The sequence below is a fragment of the Zootoca vivipara genome, chromosome 7, assembly GCF_965207765.1.
Source record: "Zootoca vivipara chromosome 7, rZooViv2.hap1.1, whole genome shotgun sequence".
NCBI classification, from domain to species: Eukaryota; Metazoa; Chordata; class Lepidosauria; order Squamata; family Lacertidae; genus Zootoca; species Zootoca vivipara.
In genome coordinates this window covers 47,595,801-47,615,551 of record NC_142590.1, presented here as the reverse complement: position 1 = coordinate 47,615,551, position 19,751 = coordinate 47,595,801, and the positions used below count along the sequence as shown (strand labels likewise).

Genomic DNA, 19,751 nt, shown 5'->3' with positions numbered 1-19,751 from the left:
TGGAACAAGAGCCTCAAGTTCGGGTTCGAAGTACCCAAACTATATACATTCGGTGTCTAAAATATCAAGCATTCCAGTCAGGCTTTAAGGGTCAGAAGCCACCCACAATGTTCTTCAGCAGCAGCTGGTAACTACTGGGCCTGGGGGAGCAGCTAACGGGGTCCCTCGAGGCCAGAGGGTCACCAGAGGGGCCCCCAACATTTTATGGTTTTCTCCCTGTCCTTCTCCTTTGCAAAGATACTATTACACACCACCCCAATCTCCTAGCAGTGTGAGATTCCAGGGGTTCCAGGCGCTTACCCAGGGTCCGTGTTTCCTTTTGGAAATGAGGCACAGCGGAGACTGGGGGGTTGTTTCTTTACACATATATACAACCTGAGCTTATGGTGGAGAGGTTCACAGTATTGACATCCCAAGAGGGTCTTGCTTCTCCCATAGTTGCACTATTGGACTCAAACTGACCTCAGCCATGATTCAGACTCTCTCTCCAGCTTGCTTCATTTTACAGAATGTCACATGTACCAGATATCATGCAAAAATGCCAAATCCTAAACTCAAATCTAAAACTCTACTTACTTCAAAACTCTCTTTTGTCTTCTAAACTACCGTAACTCTGAGTTAAGGCAGGGCCCCCTCCCATTTGGCTTTCTCAATGGCCCATTACCTTCCCAAGCGATTTGATTTAATGGCTCATCTCCCAAGCGATTTACCAGGCTGGCCTGTCTATTCTAGCAATTGAATATGCACTAGATCCAGGAATTACAAAGGGGTCCAGGCATCCAGGATATTTAAGCAGTAAAGTGCAAAATGTAGATAGGGCTTTGCCCCTGTTGACCAGGCCTCCCATGAATCTTGTATATGTTCATTTAAGTGTGCGTATGCATAAGTAGGTATTTTCTTTATGAAGATTGGGGACAGTTTTCCTTAAAAGTTCCCTCAAGGCCACAAAGCCCTGGAGGACAAATGGCAGGAATTAGCTTTTGGAATAAATTTGCCCCTAGACAATAACAAAGGAGAGTGTGTAAAGATTTGTTAAGCAGACAAAAGTAATGATTCAATTCCCAGGGAAGGAAAGGGGGCAAGCAAACTAGACAGAAGAGCAGCCTTTTGAGAGTGTTCGAATTTTACAGAGAATGTTAGGAGGAGAAGGAAGGAAGGAAATAAGTGAAACCTAAAAGGTAATGGGAGCTAGCTAGCATAGGAGATGAGATAAAAGGCCATGAGACCACAGAGGAAGAGAAAAGAAGAAAGCGCAGAAAGCAATGGAATGAATTCACAAACCCCAAAATAGAATCTTCACTCAGCATGCCTGGGTTTTTTGAACTTGTGAGTAGTTGCTGAATATAATGAGAACATTTTGGTAAAGAAAAGTACTTTGAAAGGGGGCTCAAAAGAGCTGATGAGACAAAGACTTTTGATCTAGGAAAACAACCCAAACTGTCATCTAACAGGATTGAATCCAAACAGATGTCAACTTTGTTTTTTATTTCTAGTCCACAGTTCAGACATATTTCCCCCCAATCAGAACTGAAAGACAGTATTTGTGTAGCCTAATCGCAAACTTGTGGGAAAGAATCAAAGAGAGAAACTGAAACATTCAGCCTAGATTGTGGCTGCCTTATGGGGGAAACATCATGCCATCAATTTCAGTTTGGCATGGAGAGGAGAAAACTCAGGGGTCGTATTCTTCAAATGCACACACGCCTGTCCAACCTCTGCTGCAAGACTTCCTATGGGGAAAAGGCCACCCAGCCTCTGGGCAATTACTTCCATTGCTGAACTGCTGTTGCTGTGAAGATGCTTCTACTAATGCTTCTACTAAACCACCGAGCCTCTTGGGCTTGCCGATCCTAAGGTCGGCAGTTTGAATCCGCACTACAGGGTGAGCTCCCAGTGCTTTGTCCCAGCTCCTGCCAACCTAGCAGTTCGAAAGCATACCAGCACGAGTAGATAAATAGGTACTGCTGTGGCGGGAAGGTAAAGGGCGTTTCCGTGCGCTCTGGCACTTGTCATGGTGTTCCGTGTGCCAGAAGTGGTTTAGTTATGCTGGCCACATGGCCCAGAAAAGCTGTCTGTGGACAAACGCCAGCTCCCTCGGCCTGAAAGCGGAGACGAGTGCTGCACCCTATAGTTGAATTTGACTGGACTTAACCATCCAGGGGCTGTTTACCTTTACCTTTTACCAAGAGCGTGGAGGGCAGGGCAGCAGGGAGCTTGGCACAGTGTGAATTTGGCGGCAGAGCCAATCTGACCCTCCAGCCACTGTGCCAAGCGTCCTGCTGCCTTGCTTCTTTCCCTCTTGGGAAGCAGCAGCAAGAGGTTGTGTGGGAAGCTGGGAGAGCAACACAGATCCACGCGACCTACTGCCCTCTTCTGCAAATCGCACTCTCCTCTCTATCCTCCATCCAGACAAGCAAGAGGCATTATCAGAGTTCAAAGACACATCCCAGCCAAACAGAAATATCTGGGGTGCAAAGCAGAGATTTGAGCAACTGAACTCAATTAAAGCAAGACATAACAGTGGTGGCAGTCGGTGGAGAAAAGAGCATACAGTATTTTCTTTCAGAAAACTGAAAACTGCCCAAGTGAATTTGTTCAGGTTGTCATGTTTAACCATACTACCTCTCCAAAGGCCGCTGGTCCTCCCTTCTTTCAAAGTGCCCTTAAAAGGAGAAGCAGAAAGCCACAGCTTTGTTCCATACATCTTCGCTGTGCCTTGGCACAGTGAGATGGAAACTAGAAACAAGGCCAGTGCCTGAACTTATTGCAACGTGAAATCATGTGACATTGTCACTGGAGGTGATGAATGGTCATGATCCAGCTAAGGTTAGTTGGGGCTAAGTCTTGCTTTCAGTAGGACAAAGTAAAGTCATAGGTGAGGATTCAATGCTGATCTTACTCTGAGGAGACCCACTGAAATTAATGAACCTGACTTTCTTTTCTGCCAGGCCTTTGGATCTGAATTATCTGTGGACTCCTTCAGTGGGTGTTTTAACCCTGCTTTTTTTTAAAATGAATATGTTTTAGATTCTTTTTGTTTTATACTGGTTTAAATGTATGTGTTTTCTGTTTATTGTTGTGTAATAACAACGTAGTTCTATTTATTTCAGTGGGTCTACTCTAAGTAACATTTAGTTGTTTAAATATGGCTTAGTTGGTAGAACATGAGACTGTTTAATCTCAGGGTTGTGGGTTCGAGCCCCACATTAGGCAAAAGATTCCTGCATTGCAGGGGGTTGGACTAGATGACCCTTCCAGCTCTACAATTCTATGATTCTATGGATGTAACCCAGTGGCTTTAGTCATAAAGGTGAAGGTAAAGGTAAAGGAACCCCTGACCATTAGGTCCAGTCGTGACCGACTGTGGGGTTGCGGCGCTCATCTCACGTTATTGGCCAAGGGAGCCGGCGTACAGCTTCCAGGTCATGTGGCCAGCATGACAAAGCCGCTTCTGGCTGTAGTCATACCAACACTAAAAGTTAAGCTCTGTTTAATTACCTTTGAATTATGGTGCTGGAGGAGACTCTTGAGAGTCCCATGGACTGCAAGAAGATCAAACCTATCCATTCTGAAGGAAATCAGCCCTGAGTGCTCACTGGAAGGACAGATTGTGAAGCTGAGGCTCCAATACTTTGGCCACCTCATGAGAAGAGAAGAATCCTTGGAAAAGACCCTGATGTTGGGAAAGATTGAGGGCACTAGGAGAAGGGGACGACGGAGGACGAGATGGTTGGACAGTGTTCTTGAAGCTACGAACATGAGTTTGACCAAACTGCGGGAGGCAGTGCAAGACAGGAGTGCCTGGCGTGCTATGGTCCATGGGGTCACAAAGAGTCGGACACGACTAAACAACAACAACAATTACCTTCTAGGCTGGAAGAGCACTCTCATGAGATACCCACATCACACAGTAAAAACAGATAACAACAATAAAAATAACAATAACAATTGCAGCGTACAGTCAGAAATGCTCTGGAAATATATCTATCCCAGAAACAAGAAGTACACAGTGTTATTAGTCTAGATAGATTTAACTACAATGCACCTCACTTGTTCCTGGATAAGAGCCCATTTCATTTTCCCATGAACAATGGCAAATTCTTAATCTAGTCTGCAGTTCTTTGGTTGGACGCTTCTTCACGTGTTCCATTCTGGCTTAATTGTAGCTGATTCATAGAAATTCTGAATCTCAGCAGAAGCTACAGCCAAAGCAGAGTCAGTTTAAGATGCTTACTGAAGTTCAGGAAGAGAATGAATGGTGTGTATTTTTAGCCCATGGGGTAGCTGAGTGGTATTAAAATTCAGTCTGTGTTACAGACACTTGGGTTGAATCAGTATTCCAGCATGAGTCTCGCTCTCTTCATACTAGCATTTTCAACCGAGTGTCTGAAAAGCAAGTGTTACCATGGAGACTCAGCTCCAGGGCAACAGCACTTCCTGTCAGAAAGCGGCTACACAGGTAGAAATATGGCCCAACAGAAACCTAAGCAGCTTTGAGAATGTCATACAGTCCATCTCCACAAAGCAAATGTCTTTAATAAACTCCATCTGGGAGATACAGGCTAAACAAGAATTAGGATTCTTGGTCTGAAGATCTCCTGCAGGAAAACAGGCTTCAAAAGGCATCCATTGAAGCACACTACATTTCCCCAAATTTTATTTCTCTGTTTTTTTCATACTTCCAAAAAAACCAAAGACCTTCTTGAGAAAGAGTCAAAGACATTCTTGGAAGGAATCAGAAATGTGTAGATGAAATGAGAATAGACAAGTGGCAAGATTAGAATAAGGACAACAATTTCAATATTAGAACAGCAGAAAGTTGAATGGGGTGACAACAGGAATGTTTTGCCCTGAGGCTGAACATACTTTTGCATACACCCCAGTTCTAGTGCTAGTCCGGGTTTGCTTTGCTTTGGTAGGAGGTCATTGGAGGCTTACTGGCATTGTGTAATATTTGTGTGCATTTATAAAGGTGCATGTTAAGCATTAGCACCGTGAATCTGCAACAGATGCCCCCAAACCCACTGAATCCATGTCAGATTTCATGGAGAACAACCAGCATACTAAGATTTCCTTTCCTCAGCAAGGTCAGCCCACTCCTTTGCTGCCCTGAGGTCTTCACATCAGGCAGTTGGTTAGGAAGGGCATTGAATTTGAACACCCATCACCACCATTTAGCTCTCTAGGAGTGCTGCTGCCCCCTTGTTCTTGTAGCATAGTGGTCAGCTGTGTTCCTACAGGGCTCTTCAGTAGCAGCAGATCACCCATATCTTGCTCTGAAGAAGGGTTCAGAGATTGCCTGCCCCTCTGATGCTTTGCCACAACAAATGCTGTTTAAAGTAAGGTTACCAGACATCCCCATTTCCCAGGGACTGTCCCCAGATTTACAAATCAGTTCCCATACAAAATCCATTGAAGTTGAAAATTGTCCCCAGATTCATTGAAAAAAATCTGGTAATCTTAGTTTAAGGTTTACCTGTTAATGTTTAAACTCTGCTTGCTACCCATAAATCTAAAAAGGATTTGCTGAGACAGTGCTGGCAAAACAGCACTCTTTGAGGCTGCCTGGCCCACCTTGCTCTGCTCTGCAAGGACCCCACATTCCCTAGGGTCATTCATCAGAATGAGGCTTTGCCAGCTGGGAAACCTGGATAGCCACAGAACACCTGCACTGCCACTGCTGCTGTAGCTGCAAAGTCAAGAGGAAGAGGAGGAGGAGGAGGAGGAGGAGGAATGAGGTCAGCACTGGGAGGGAGCAGCATATGGGGTGGTGGCGGCTTTGCTTCAGGTGGTAGAATTCTTGCGTTGGCCCTGTTTCCCATTCTCCCTTTCTCCAAACTGAGATTTCTTCACACACATAGCTTGATGACATTGCCATCAAAGAAAGGCATGTTCCCTTCTCCAAAATGACTCTCCCCCTTTTACAACTGTCTCTGGCTAATAACGTACTCATCAGCTAATCCCCCCCAATAAAGGGATGGTACTGGCAGCTTTGCCAGAACTATTAACAAGTCTAAACCACTGAGCCTCTTGGGCTTGCCGAGCAGAAGGTTGGCGGTTCGAATCCACACAAAGGGGTGAGCTCCCGTTGCTCTGTCCCAGCTCCTGCCTACCTAGCAGTTCAAAAACACACCAGTGCAAGTAGATAAATAGGCACCACTGAGGTGGGAAGGTAAACAGTGTTTCTGTGCGCTCTGGTTTCCATCACGGTGTTCCGTTGCACCAGAAGGGGTATAGTCATGCTGGCCACATGACCCGGAAAGCTGACTGTGGGCAAACGCCAGCTCCCTCGGCCTGAAAATGAGATGAGCGCCATAACCCCATAGTCGCATTTGACTGGACTTAACCGTCCAGGGGTCCTTTACCTTACCTTTGCTGGCAGCTTTGCCAGAACTATTAGCAAGTCCAATGCTCTGCTCAGGTGTGCCTCAGGCAACCTACACTGATCAGAAGCCCATTCACAGAAATCTTAAGAATCACAAATCAGCCAGTTGGAAGGGATGCCAAGGGATCTAGCCCAAACCCAAACCCAGCATTACAATCAAGACATGTTGACTGTCACAAGTGTCACAGTCAGTCAAACTATGGCATAGTGCAACCATGCAAACCTGCAGCTTCCCAAAGAAGACCTCACAGCTACTTTGTTCCTCCAGCGTCTTTCCCCCCTCCCACATCATACTGAGCTTGTCCTAGCCTAGCCTAGCCTAGCCAAAAACCTTGGCTACAGTGCATGGTTATTGAAGAGGAAGCTTAACCATGAGCCTGGCTTCAGATAACACACTAAGCATGCTGTGAGAGTAAAAAAAGACCAAACCAGGCTACTCTGACACCAAATGGTCTCCATCAAAAGCATTTCCCCTTGCTTGGACCTGGAAGTCCTCCTTGCCATACATTTATTATTCCTGCTGCATTCTAAATGGTATTAGCCAGATTTACAGGAGTGTGAAATTGAGCTGGTTATCCTCCATTGCATGTTTAGTTATTCTTTCATGAGAGTTTCTTGCATTTCATTCTATTGGTTTTTCAAAGCTTACCATACCTAGGCTGGTGCAATCCCTCCATTTTTTATGCCACCTAGAGAAACATTCCACTTCAATGTATAAGTAAATCCATTTCGGCTGTTCCTAATGGCACACTACTGCTACGTGCACAAAGGGCAGCTGTTTCATATTCTAGCATATGGTTAAATACTGAAATTAAAGTGATTGGTCTATAATTTCCTGTATAATAATTTCCCCCATTTCAAAACATAGGAATTATCCTTACCTTTTCCCAGACTCCCAGCACCATGTCTAACTTCAATGAAGGCTCAAAATAACTGCCAGCGTTTCTGAGTCAGTTTGTTGTTTCAGCTTTTTGACTCCTAAGGTGTGATTTAAATCCATTCAAATGTGGCAAATATTCTCTGTTACCAGGAAGTGCGCTTCTTCCTCCCCTCCCCTCTTTATGTTAATGTTGTTGATTTGTGGCTTTACCTTCTACCTTTTTGTGACAACAGAAGTGTAATCAGCATTGAGCTTTTTTAAAATAAAAAAACACCCAGCCGGTTAGCCATAGCTGCCAAGTTATCCCTTTTTAAAAGGGATTTTCCCTTATGCTGAATAGGCTTCCTCGCGAGAAAAGGGAAAACTTGGCAGCTATGCCGGTTAGCATGTTCATGTTCCCATTATATAACTGACCCCCTTATGTTTAAGGTATATGTGTAAAAACCTGCTTCTTTTTGCTTGCAACGTCCCATTTTGGTTTTTCCTCTTTTTCGTTTTATTCAAGGGTACGTACAGATGTATATAGGAATTAATTAATAATGTAAAGGAAGTAGTCACTGCCCTATGGCACAGAATTACCACATTGTTGGCTATGTACAGAGGCAGATTTAGGGCAGTGCGAGTGGCGTGGTCACACTGCGCAGCTGAGGAAGGCACCTTCTCAAAGCCCATTTAGCACTGGACCAGCTTCAAGGAGGAGGCATAGGGCTCTCACAGGGTTCTAGAGTCCTCCTTTCTCCTTCCCAAAGCCGAGCAAGTGCTTACCAGGCTTTGGGAAGGAGGTAGGTGGGCTTTAGGACCCTGCCAGAGCCTCATGACTCCTTCCCAATGCTCAGCTTAAGTTGGCACAGACAGGGTGGTGTAATACCAAGGCAATCTATACTCTGCATTAATAAAATAAAATAAAATAAAATGTTTAGCCGTATTCTGCACCAATTCTGTGATCTGCATAAATTACGAAAATTTTACATAATTTTGCTTATTTGGAACAAGTTATTCTCTTTCTGGTAACCATAGGGTTGTCAGACTCAATAGTGGACAGGACTTCTGTGCCTTTAATTGCCCTGCTCTCTTTTGAGTCTGGAAACCTTAAAGAGAAACCAGCAGACCCTTTGTTTAATTTCCAAGCAAAGGGTCTCCTGGTTTCTCCTTAAGGTTTCCAGACTCAAAAGAGAGCAGGGCAATTAAAGGCACAGAAGTCCTGTCCTCTATTGAGTCTGGCAACCCTAGGTAACCATGGAGAGAGATGAGGAGCTATGTAAGACTGCAACACTGACCCCATTTACTTGGGACTACCCTGCATTGCATTGCATTGAGTAGGAGTTACATCTGAGTAGACATGGTTCAAATAGCACTGTAAGCCACTGAAGTCATAACTGCTGAGCACTGGGAAATTTACTGGGTTCCTCTGCAGTTTCAGAGATTTCACTGGAGGTTGCCACAAGCCAGCTTTGCAACCATGTGGCCTAGAAACTTGTTCTTAAAAATTAAATTCTGGATTCAGTACCCAGCATAGCTGCCAAGTTATCCCTTTTTTAAAGGGATTTTCCATTATGCTGAATAGGCTTCCTCGCAAGAAAAGGGAAAACTTGGCAGCTATGGTACCCAGAACCAAATTCTGTAGTTTTTTTTTGGCACTTGCCGTGGAATTCACATGCCCCCTAAATGTAGTCTGAAAGATATGGACTAATATGTAATAAGTATTTGAGTGGAATGTGCCATAGCGAGGGGTAATATAGAACAAGTGATACTATAGCATGGGAGTGGTCAGACTTTTCAACAGTCAGAACTTTTCCAGCGCAACTGTTCTTTCATTCTATAACGGATGGATCCAGATAATCCAACCAAAGTCAGAAGAGCCAAGTCCATTCTTCCAGAAAAAGAAAGAAGCAGAAAAACATCATTGAGAAAGATTAGACTTCAAATATATAAGCATGCTTATTATATGGAAATGAATAAATAAGTACACTGGAAACAACAGGGTTTGGACGGTTTGGTGGAGTTACTCTGTCTTTTGTGCGTGAACAATTTCTCTGTAGTTGTTCTCTGTTTCCTAGTTCCCTAGTTCATATGTCTGCCTTGCACTAAATGTAGCCTCTCTATGTTGGAAGAGGTGGGAATGCCCACAGTGCAAGAAAATAGAACCCCGACATTAAATGCCTTTATTCCAATCAGAGGTGACAAGGCACACATCATTAAAAAATGTCTGAGCAACAAAATAGCTTTGAAACATTTCACATTACAAAGAACACATTTCAAGATCAGGATTGGGGCGAGGGGGGGGGGGACTTCTGCACATTTTGAATCGTACCTGCCAGCTCTTGTCAGGTCTAACGTTTGTTTCCAAAGGAATAAAGCACAATCTCAAACAACATGTGGGTATGACTTTATAAGTTAAAAGAAAGAGAAATTGGGGCGGTAGGGGTGGGGTGGGGAGAGAGAGAACACAATTCTCTAAAAGATTGTTTTCATTTAATTAAAGATACCCTTTTCTGTGGTGGATGTGATACCATCGTACCAGGCATTGAAGTCCAAAGAGTGTTTGTTGCTAGAAGTGAAAGGGTTTATACTAGCCTCAGAGAGATTATCCTTAGCTTTTGTTGTACAATAAATGCTTGTCCATTTATAACCCAGGTTACTGGGTAGATGGAACAATGTGGAAACGGCTGTCTCGAAGACACTGCGTATCGTATCTGGATCGAGGATCCTAATTGTGTTTTTTTTGTATTAGGCACAGTTCAATCTGCAGCAGCCAACACCATCTTGGCTCTGTGACCTTGTCAAAGCTCACCAACAAGGCAAGGTCCAGGCTCCTTCATACGGCAGGCATAGGACAGCGGCCCCAAACCATTTCTGTAACTTGACGCACATTGTATGACTGGCATATGCATGGAAATTGCTTCTTGCTGAAACCTTGAGCTAGATCCTCATGGGAGCTGTCCCATTTCTGGAAACCATGTCATCTGAATTCATCCTTGGGGTGCTTCATCAGAAACACAAGACATCAAACTCTTCTGAGAAAGTAACTTCCTGGAGTGTGCGCAGGTACAGAGCAGGTACTAGAAGTGCAATTCTAATAGTTCTGAGGAGATCACAACATCGGGGATGGCACAACTCAGGGCTGCCCCACACATGAGGCAAGGTGAGGTGACTGCCTCAGGCGTCAGGCTCCACTGGGGCAGCAGATCCCATTGTCAATCTTTCTTCCCCTTGTTCCTGATTGTAGATCTTCCCTCGCCCCTTCTTCCCTGGTGGGGAGGGGGGTTCCATTTTGAGCTCCACCTCAAGTGCCAAAATGTATTGGGCTGGCCTTTGATGCTGTTTAATGGAGGGTGCCCCACTGAAGGAAGCTAGATGGGTGGCCTTGGGTTTGATGGAAGGTATGTTTTGTATCCCCCACCTCACCCCCCAGCTGTTCTTAGCATCTGAGCTTGTTTCCTGTTGCTTGAAATTCCTGTATACATCTTAATGTGTTTTCTGAATAATTGTGTTTCCTCCTTTTGAATCAGTGGGTGGCTTCTGGCCAGAATTATTATTATTTTTACAAATGCTAAATGTGCATAGAAAACAGCTGAATACCCCTATAAATATAAAAAAGTGTGGGGTTTTTTTCTGGAGTGTGCACCCTCCGCACTGCAAAAAAAATGAGGAGTGTTGTTTGTCCACGCGAGATCGAAAGCCGGGGAAATGGAACAGAACATGCATCTAGAGGCAGAGAGTTTGATGCAGAGATTGGTTTGCACAAAAGGAGCTTTGATTAAGATGGAGCTTGAGGGTTAGGACAAGAGCTGAAGTGAGAGTCATGATGGTGTGTTTGCCCAAACAATCATAAGAGACTTCTCAGTCAGGTTAGCACACATTTTATGAGGTATTGACTTTTGTGCTAAGAAATGGGATGGGAGTGGAATGCTAATTAGATGCCAAGTGCCCAGATGACTAAAGGTTTTTACTGGCACAAAGCATCCCAAAACCCAGCTGCTTCAGACACATTGCCAGAGAAAATACTATGGCCTCTTCATCACTTCCTGCCTGAAATATCTGTGAATAACATGCATGTGTGAAAGAGCCAGAGCAGAGGTCAGATACAGTACATTTCTGAGCACAATTCAAAGTCTTGGTGCTGACCTTTAAAGCCCTAAACGGCCTTGGGCCTGTATACCTGAAGGAGTGTCTCCACCCCCATTGTCCAGCCTGGACACTGAGGTCCTCCTCAAAGGCCTTCTGGCGGTTCTCTCACTGTGAGAAGTGCGGTTACAGGGAACCAGGCAGAGAGCCTTCTCAGTGGTGGCATCCGACCTGTGGAATGCCCTCCCATCAGATGTCAAGGAAATAAACAACTATCTCACTTTTAAGAGACATCTGAAGGCAGCCCTGTTTAGGAAAGTTTTTAATGTTTGATGTTTTTATTGTATTTTTAATATTCTGTTGGGAACCGCCCAGAGTGGCTGGGGAAACAAGTGACTTTGCGATCAAGTGACTTTGCGCATGTGTGAATTGACCCACTGCCCTTTATCTATTACAATACCACCCGATCTTAGCCCAAAGGCTGAGAAGTGATGATGGGCACAGCATGAATGAGGCATGTTTTCCCACACAGCTACCAGCTTTTCTGCCCTCCCACCTGCTTAGAGCATATTGCCCCTGCTTCTCATCAGCACCCCTTAGTGAGTAGTCAGCAGGGGTTCTTTCCGCAGCTCTGGCATCTTAAAACACCCCTGGATCAGAATGTATATGAAATGCAAAGTTCTGTTTTCAGATTTGGATTGCTTCCCACTGCAGTCGCAGTGGAGACCTGCATTTCGGCTCAATTGCTGTCATTTGCAGTTCCGACAAATCGCCCTCCATACCTGCTGTTTGTACCTGTTGCCGCCTGAGACTAGGGACAGTGTGGTGTTTCAGCTTCATCCGTCTTTATATGCTCATAAGATTTTTTGGCTGTGTTTTCTGAGCCAAGGGATAAAATATCAAAGTAGGAGGCAGCGGCGGAGCATATGCCCAAGCTGCCCAGGGAGGGCGCACTCCCAAGGAGGGCGGGGCACGGAGGGTGCCCTCCCACGCACGGGATAGCCGCTCGGGTGGACAGAGCAGTACATGTGCCCTGCAGCAGAGGGCAGAGTGAGCCGCCGATGGTGGACATTTGGTGTGCCGCCCGCCCGCGACTGCCAAATGTCACCCCCCTCAGTGAAGACACTCGGGGCGGCCTGCCCCCACCGCACCCCCCTTCCTCCACCCCTGGTGGGAGATGCTATTGTTTCTCTTCTGGTGGAAAGTGTGCATGCATACAACAAACACATTGTTAAATGTAGTCATGTTAAACTGTAGCAGCAGGAACAGGAAAACCACTATGAACTAAACCATTCAAAAATCCATTATTACATCTATCAAAACTTATTTACACTGTTGAATTTATCTTAATGCTACCAGCATTTTAAAATGAAAACAGTTTTTACCCATATATTCTGTAAACATTTACCAGTCTTCTTTAAATGTGCATTCTTCTTGTTCTCTTATTCTATATGTTAAGTCTGCAAGCTGCGCATATTCCATTAGTTTAAGTTGTCATTCTTCTTTGGCTGGGACCTCACACATTTTCCATTTTTGGGCTAACTAACAAGACATAGTAGTGGTGTACATAAATAGTCTTTTTTGACACCTGGGGATTTCCCTCTGAATTATCCCCAACAAAAAGGACTTTTTTTTTTTTTAAAAAAAGGGTACTTTTAAACATTTTTTTCAATTCATTATATATTATTTCCCAGTATTAGAATATTGCCAGTCAACATCCTCTTCTGGATGTGGTTGTTGTCCTTTAGCCCAGCAGTAGTGGTGGTGAAGTACTTCCGAGATGTTAAAGATAGGGCATGCACATTAATTTACAGGCATATTGAAGAGCACTATAGAGCAATGGGCAATGAAGGGCAATTAGCTAGGGCTGTGCCAAAAACTTATTCCCCATTTTCTCTGGCCATTCTCCATCAACTAATGGGAGAATTCAAGGGCTTATATATCCAATGCAGTGCTAAGGAAGCATCCCATAAGCACAAGGATTCCCACTTGCACAATGGGACATCCCCCCATCTCCTCCCCCTGCTCTCCCCAACTCTGCTCCAGAGGTTTAAGGGAACACCCAAAACAGATTTAGGGAGTGAATGGGGGGGAGGGCAGGGAGGAGCAATGGGGGGGGGAGCCTCCTGGTGCAAGTGGGAATCCTTGTGCTGATGGGATGCTAATGTAGAACTGCACTGGATACAAGCCAACCATCAAATAGGAGGGTAAATTCCAGTGGGGGTCCCATTCATAGGATGTAGGGTATTTGTTGTGCTTGCTGTGCCTTTCAGGTGACCAAGCGGCTTTCTGAGCATCATTTCTTTCATTCTCCAAATCTTATCTCCAGTGGCCTGCATTCTGCAGCCTTGCCAGGTGCCCACACTTTCTGAAAACCCCATAACTTCTGCAGATGGGCTTTCCTTTAAGCAGGAGAATCCTTGGAAGCTGTCCACCATGCTCTAGACAGCTGTTCATTTTTTAAAAAAATATCATTTTTTTCAAAGAAATCATTGTGGAACTGTTTTTAATGGTAAAAGTCTCCCCTTAGAAACAAAATCACTGAGTGCACTGAACTCAGGCGCAATAACCAGCCTCCAGCGCTTCCCACATCTTCTTCAAGCTGGGGGAAGATGTTTAGGCAACTCCTCCCATGGGGCTTTTTCAGATCAGGAAGTGTGGGCAGCTAGGGAGACTGCAAAGCAAAGGAGAAATGTTTAATGGAAAGCAGGAGGAGGAAACACACCACTCTTGGCTACCTCACAACCCAACAATAATGTAAGCTCAGTGCCAAACAGGGATATGTGAACATGTTAATTTCAATTTCTTTCGGTTTCTCATTTTTTCCAATCTTCAGTTTGCTACATTTCCACGTCAGTCTGCAAGTTGTTGTTGTTGTTGTTGTTGTTGTTGTTGTTGTTGTTGTTCTTTTTAAAAAGTTCTCATGATGAAAATTCACCAGCATTTTCATGAGTATTTATTCTAATACTGTAAATGCATTTTTGCAATGCAAATTTCCCCAGTATCATACTTCGTTCTATATTGTTTTCACTAACAGAAACATTTCCCTTAGTGTATACATTGTTGTGCACAGTACTCTGCTGGAGAACAGCACCACAAAATTTGGAAATGTGCAGCTTTGGAAGGATGGCTGCGTTTCAGTTCCCCTTCTCTTTTGGAAAGTGTTAATTAGGCAACTTTACCTTTAAATGTGAACTGAATCAAATTTCTCCTCCATCCAGGAAATAAAGAAGATGGATCGAATGTTTCCTAATATTGGAGGCAACGTTGTGATGTTGCACTGGAGGATAACTATTGTAGACTTTTATAATTTTATTTGGAGAATATTCCTCAGACTTCTTGAATTGAAAGAATTAATGAACTGGAGAGTCCTGGATCGAAGACTGGAAAATCACCAAGCAGAGGGGGAGCTTCTGAATATGAATTTTGACTGAACATTTGACTATTCTGCAGAACTATTGAATTTATATCTGACAGACAGATAGTTAGAAGTCCTTTCTACCTTTTTCTTTTCTTTCTGTTCTTTTTTTTAATTTTAATGTTTATTGATTTTAGATATTAAATCCCTCCACCACAAGACATAAAAAGAAAACAAATCACCTCACATACAAATAATTTTTTACATAGAAAATATGATTCTTTCATATATTGTTCCATATATTGTGATTTCCATCATCCTTAATATGGGTCCATCATTACCTTGTTGACTGCACATTTGCATATATTTTTTAACTTAACGTTAATTGTCCATATTCTTGGTAGAGTATTTCGTTGCAGAAGTTATTCAAAACATGTCAAAGATTTTATCAGAGAACAATGTTCTCTTTCTGTTCTTTCTTCCTTTCTTCTCCTATTTCTTTCTTTAATAGTTTCTATTGTTCTTGCTTTATTCTTTCCTTCTCTTTAGATTAGTTTGACTTTTATTGTATTTCATGTTGCAAACTTTCAATAAAAAATTGGTTTTTTTTCTAAAAAAAATCCCCTCCATCCCTAACCCCAGATCTGAAATTCTAAAGCACCCCTGTGAATAAGACGGGGGGGAGGGGGTTAGGCTCAGCCCAATGGGAAGAAACTTGAGAAACTGGAAGAGAGGCTTTAGCACAGCACTAGTTTCAGCTGTTATTCTCTGACACCAATATGGACACACTTTAATTTTAGTGGGGCTGTACATCCAACTACAGTCTTGTCCCCAATCAGTTGTCAATCAAAGACAGGAGCTGACACAGGTAAGCAGGTAGCTAACTCAAGGAAATATAGTGGGACCTCGATTTACGAACTACTCGACATCCGACGTTTTGACTTACGAGCAGAAAAAGTGGCTGCGCGCTTACGATTTTTTTGACATCCGAATGGAAAACCCGTCCACTGCTAGATGCAGTTTCCTCGACTTCTGAATTTTTAGATGTGGTTTCCTCGACTTAACGAATTTTTTCGTTTCCAATGCATTCCTATGGGAAACCGCTTTTCCTATGGGAAACTCGACTTACGAAGTTTTCGACCTATGAGTGTGCATTCGGAACGGATTAAATTCATAAGTCGAGGTCCCACTGTAGTGTTTAGTGCCAGTGAGCTTCCAAAGCCCTTCTCCTATTAAGATCAGGAGCATGTTTGCAATGATACAGCTTTTCAAACAGAAATTACAGAGCTAGTAATGGATCTGCACCATGGTTTCCAGGCAACATAGACAAATGTTGTGCATATGGCACTAGCCTTGGCAATGAAGGCTTTTGTGCATGTGGCAAAGGGGCTGATACTGCAGGAGAGCAAGAAGGGAAAGTGTGGTGGCACTGTTGTGTTCTTGGAATCCAAGGGCCATTTCCTGCATGCTATGCCACTAAATGAAAAAAAAAGACTTCTCTCTCAGGTTCATCCCACAAGTGGTAGAGTGTGCAGCCATGGCCATTCAACTCCCCCTTCCCTGCTTAAATGGCTTTAGGATGTCTCACGCATCAGGCAGTTTACCTGAGCAGGTAAGCACAGTGACAGTGTCTCGCAACAGCTATTAACAAAGCAGAATCTAAGCACAACTACACATTTCAAGCAGGCACATGCTTACTGTTGGTGTTCCCCACAACAGATGCATAGATACTCTTCCTTAATGTGTCATAGGGCTGTACCTAACCAGGGCTCCCAGACCAGTGTATATGGGTATAGGAGCAAATACGCCTGTTTTCCAACACTGCATTTTCTGCAGGAAACCACAGCCTATCTGCAGCAAACACAATTGCTGATAAAGTACCAATCCACTGTCATTTGGTGGATGACTTGTAGAACCCACCAGCCATAAGCCACTAGTGTCTCCTGTCCATCTCACTATCGTGCTTGTACAGTCAGGAACACTCACTTGCTCTCTTTTCCTTCCCCATCTCTTGCTCAACCAACTCTTGCACAAAGCAATCCCAATGCAGAAGCTGTTGCTTTGGCTGGGGGTTGGGTGGAAACCCTCGAGAATGGCTGCCTGCCAGGAATGCTTCCACACTGCTGTACATCCCTGTCAGTAAACCCCCTTGAGCAAAATGCTGCCCTTATTCCTTAGAAATGCCTCTCCTGTCCAACATGGCCAAGGAAATATGGCAAGGCTACACCAAAAGCAAGTTGGAGGCAGATTAATGGCAGTCAAAAGGCTATTTCTGATTTAAATGCCCAATGTGTTCAGGGACAGACGTTTTCTAGTGATCACATGGGCACCTCTATATAAAAGCATTACATGTAGACTAACATTACAGTATAACATCATAAATAGGATCTGTCAGGTTCTGTTCCTGGATTTAGCTCTGGAAAACTTTAATGGGTGATTAAGCATGCTATAATGGCACTCCTTGCAGGCACTGACAATATCATTTTCAAAAATGTATCAGTAAGCACACGTTTGAATTTTACCTAGATTGCTTTTGCTAATATGCCCCAGTTGAGGGCCCCCTTTCTCTCTCTCTCTAATATTCTCAAATGTCTTTTTAAAATTAGTTTTTATTTATACTTTTCAAGTTTATACATTTCATTAGTTTTACAATCAATTTAACATCTCGAAATTTGACTTCCTTCCCCCTCTTTCTGCGGTTCCTTAAATTTATTTTTAAAAATATCTTCTGCATATCCAAATTCATTTAACTTGCTCATTTAATTATCTACTGTAAACATATGCTCTTATGAAACTGCAGGTTATTACAATAACCCTGCTAATGTTTTTGTCTGTTTACAATTTATCTGTAAATATTAAATAAACCATTTCCATTCTTTTATGAAAAGTTTGTTATCTTGATTTCTTATTCTTCCAGTGAGTTTCGCCATTTCTGCATATTGCGTACGTTTTTGTATCCATTCTTCCTTTACTGGGACTTCTGCTCCTTTCCACTTTGGGACAAGTTTCCTACTCAGTCTCAGCTATGCAGAGCATGCCACCAACAGTCTGACTCAGAAACAATCCTGACATCATAATTAAAGAAGCCAAAAAAAGGGAAGGGGGCTGTCATCATAAACAAGTTGAACTACATACGAGTGTCTGAGAAGTAACTCTCCAAAAGCACATCTTATAGTCCCCTTGTCCTCATACTCAGATGAGGAGTACCAGAAGGACCTACATAACTTGATGGAGGAATTTCCTGCAAATGTGCAGGCCTAGGTCTGCATAGATAAGATACATCCCTGGAAACTCAAGGCAATCCCAGATGCCCTACAGTTTGGGGCATCAGTACTATCACAGTTGGGGTATCTGGGTATGTAGACTTTATTATCTGATCAAATGCCATCAAACTCCTAGAGTGAGATCGTGGCCCTACTTGTGAGCTTTGCATAGAGAAATGTTTGACCACTGTGAACAAGATGCTGAACTAGATGTGACTTTGATCTCATCCAGCCAGACTCTTCTTAGGTAAGTGTATTTGCTGGATGTGCCTCCAGCTACAATATTATATACAGTGGCACCATGGTAGTCGAACGGCTTGACTCCCAAATTGGCTCCCAAACACCACAAACCTGGAAGTTAGCGTTCCGATTTGCGAACGTTTTTCAGAAGCCAAATGTCTGATGCGGCTTCCGTGGCTTCCAATTGAGTGCAGGAGGCTCCTGCAGCCAATCGGAAGCTGCGCCTTGGTTTTTGAACTGTTTCGAGAGTCAAACGGACTCCTGGAACAGATTAAATTCGAGAACCAAGGAACTGGTATCACTGTACTCTTATGTCACATTGCGATGAGTGGGACTTACTGTTGTGTAACCATGCATATGATTGCACCTGATTTTCTGTTTCCAATATAGAACTTCTACCTCAGCACAAGGTGTGAATCTACATGACTTGCCTATTCTATTAGCCCTATAATTTCCCATCATTTCAATGAGAAAACATTCTGAGCACAATAGCCAGAACACAATAAAACATAAAATTAATAGCGAATACAAGAAAATCAGGAAGCAATTAATGCCAAACGGTTACCTTCAGAGCGCTCTATGATAGAAATATTCTTCACTGTAGACAAAAGCTTGGCAGGGATCAATGTAAAATTGATATATGAATGGGGGTGGGGAGCAATAAACTTATCTACCTCTCCAGAAAAAGGCTCATTTAAGGCAATACAATTAAACTGGGACATTAGTAGTACTGGTGCCTTGCCAGAAAAATGATAGGGTATTTTTCATGCAATCTATCAGGATTTTTTAAATATAAAAAACCCTTTTAATTCTGAAAAATAAACCGGTGCTTTTGGTCAAGGCTTAATTGGCACTGTTAAAACAATTCTAGCATGAGTATTCACAACATTTTCTAATACCAGCCCAAGTAGTTCCTAATTTACTATAACAATGAAGAGAAAAGTCATATAAGAAAGGAAGGGCAATTAATGCTCCAACTTTAAAGCGTTGGCACAAAGGCAGCATTACTATAAAGGTTTTTAGTAGGAGAAATCTGGAAAGAGTGAAATTTGAGCAAGAGATCAGTTCATCATTGTTGCTTAAATTGAATTTCTATTGGACCTATATCTGTCTGCATTGCAAATGAGATTTGAAGTGGTTTGGCAATGCAATGAAGACCCCTGTCAATGCCACATGTAGAGGCAGGTCCACTAAGGAGAATGGAGCACCGTTGCATCAGCCTCAGTCTGCCTTCAGTAAGGAAGAGGGGGAATTAGTTGCCCCTGCCTGCATTTGACTTCTGGCTTCACCTACTGTTTTTGGCCCAGGTGGTCCCAATAGCCAACAGCCACAACTGCATACCAGTGGGGAAGGCTGGTCCTTTAAGGCAAATGGGACAGTGCTCCACTAATCAACCTCAGTCTCCCCTTAGCCAGACCCTACCTGCCTGCCTTTTTACTTGCATCCTGTTGGGGGTGGGGGTGGGACGGCCCTACCTGTTCATTTCTTCCTTCTTAGCATCCGTCTTGGCATTATAGAACTCAGCAGGGGCAAAACTAGAATTGGCACTACCTGTCATTG

The 19,751-nt window shown here is 43.4% G+C and overlaps 1 protein-coding gene across 1 annotated transcript in view; it reads left to right on the top strand.

The window, feature by feature from the left end:
* KCNC4 (potassium voltage-gated channel subfamily C member 4) overlaps positions 1–15,297 on the top strand; it is a 51,665-nt gene extending 36,368 nt beyond the window's left edge. The window contains exon 4 of the mRNA XM_088674128.1: positions 14,552–15,297. Within this exon, the coding sequence (XP_088530254.1) occupies positions 14,552–14,583 (32 nt within the window). The 3' untranslated portion in view covers positions 14,584–15,297. The remainder of the gene's footprint in view (positions 1–14,551) is intronic.
* The last annotated feature ends 4,454 nt before the right edge of the window (positions 15,298–19,751 follow it).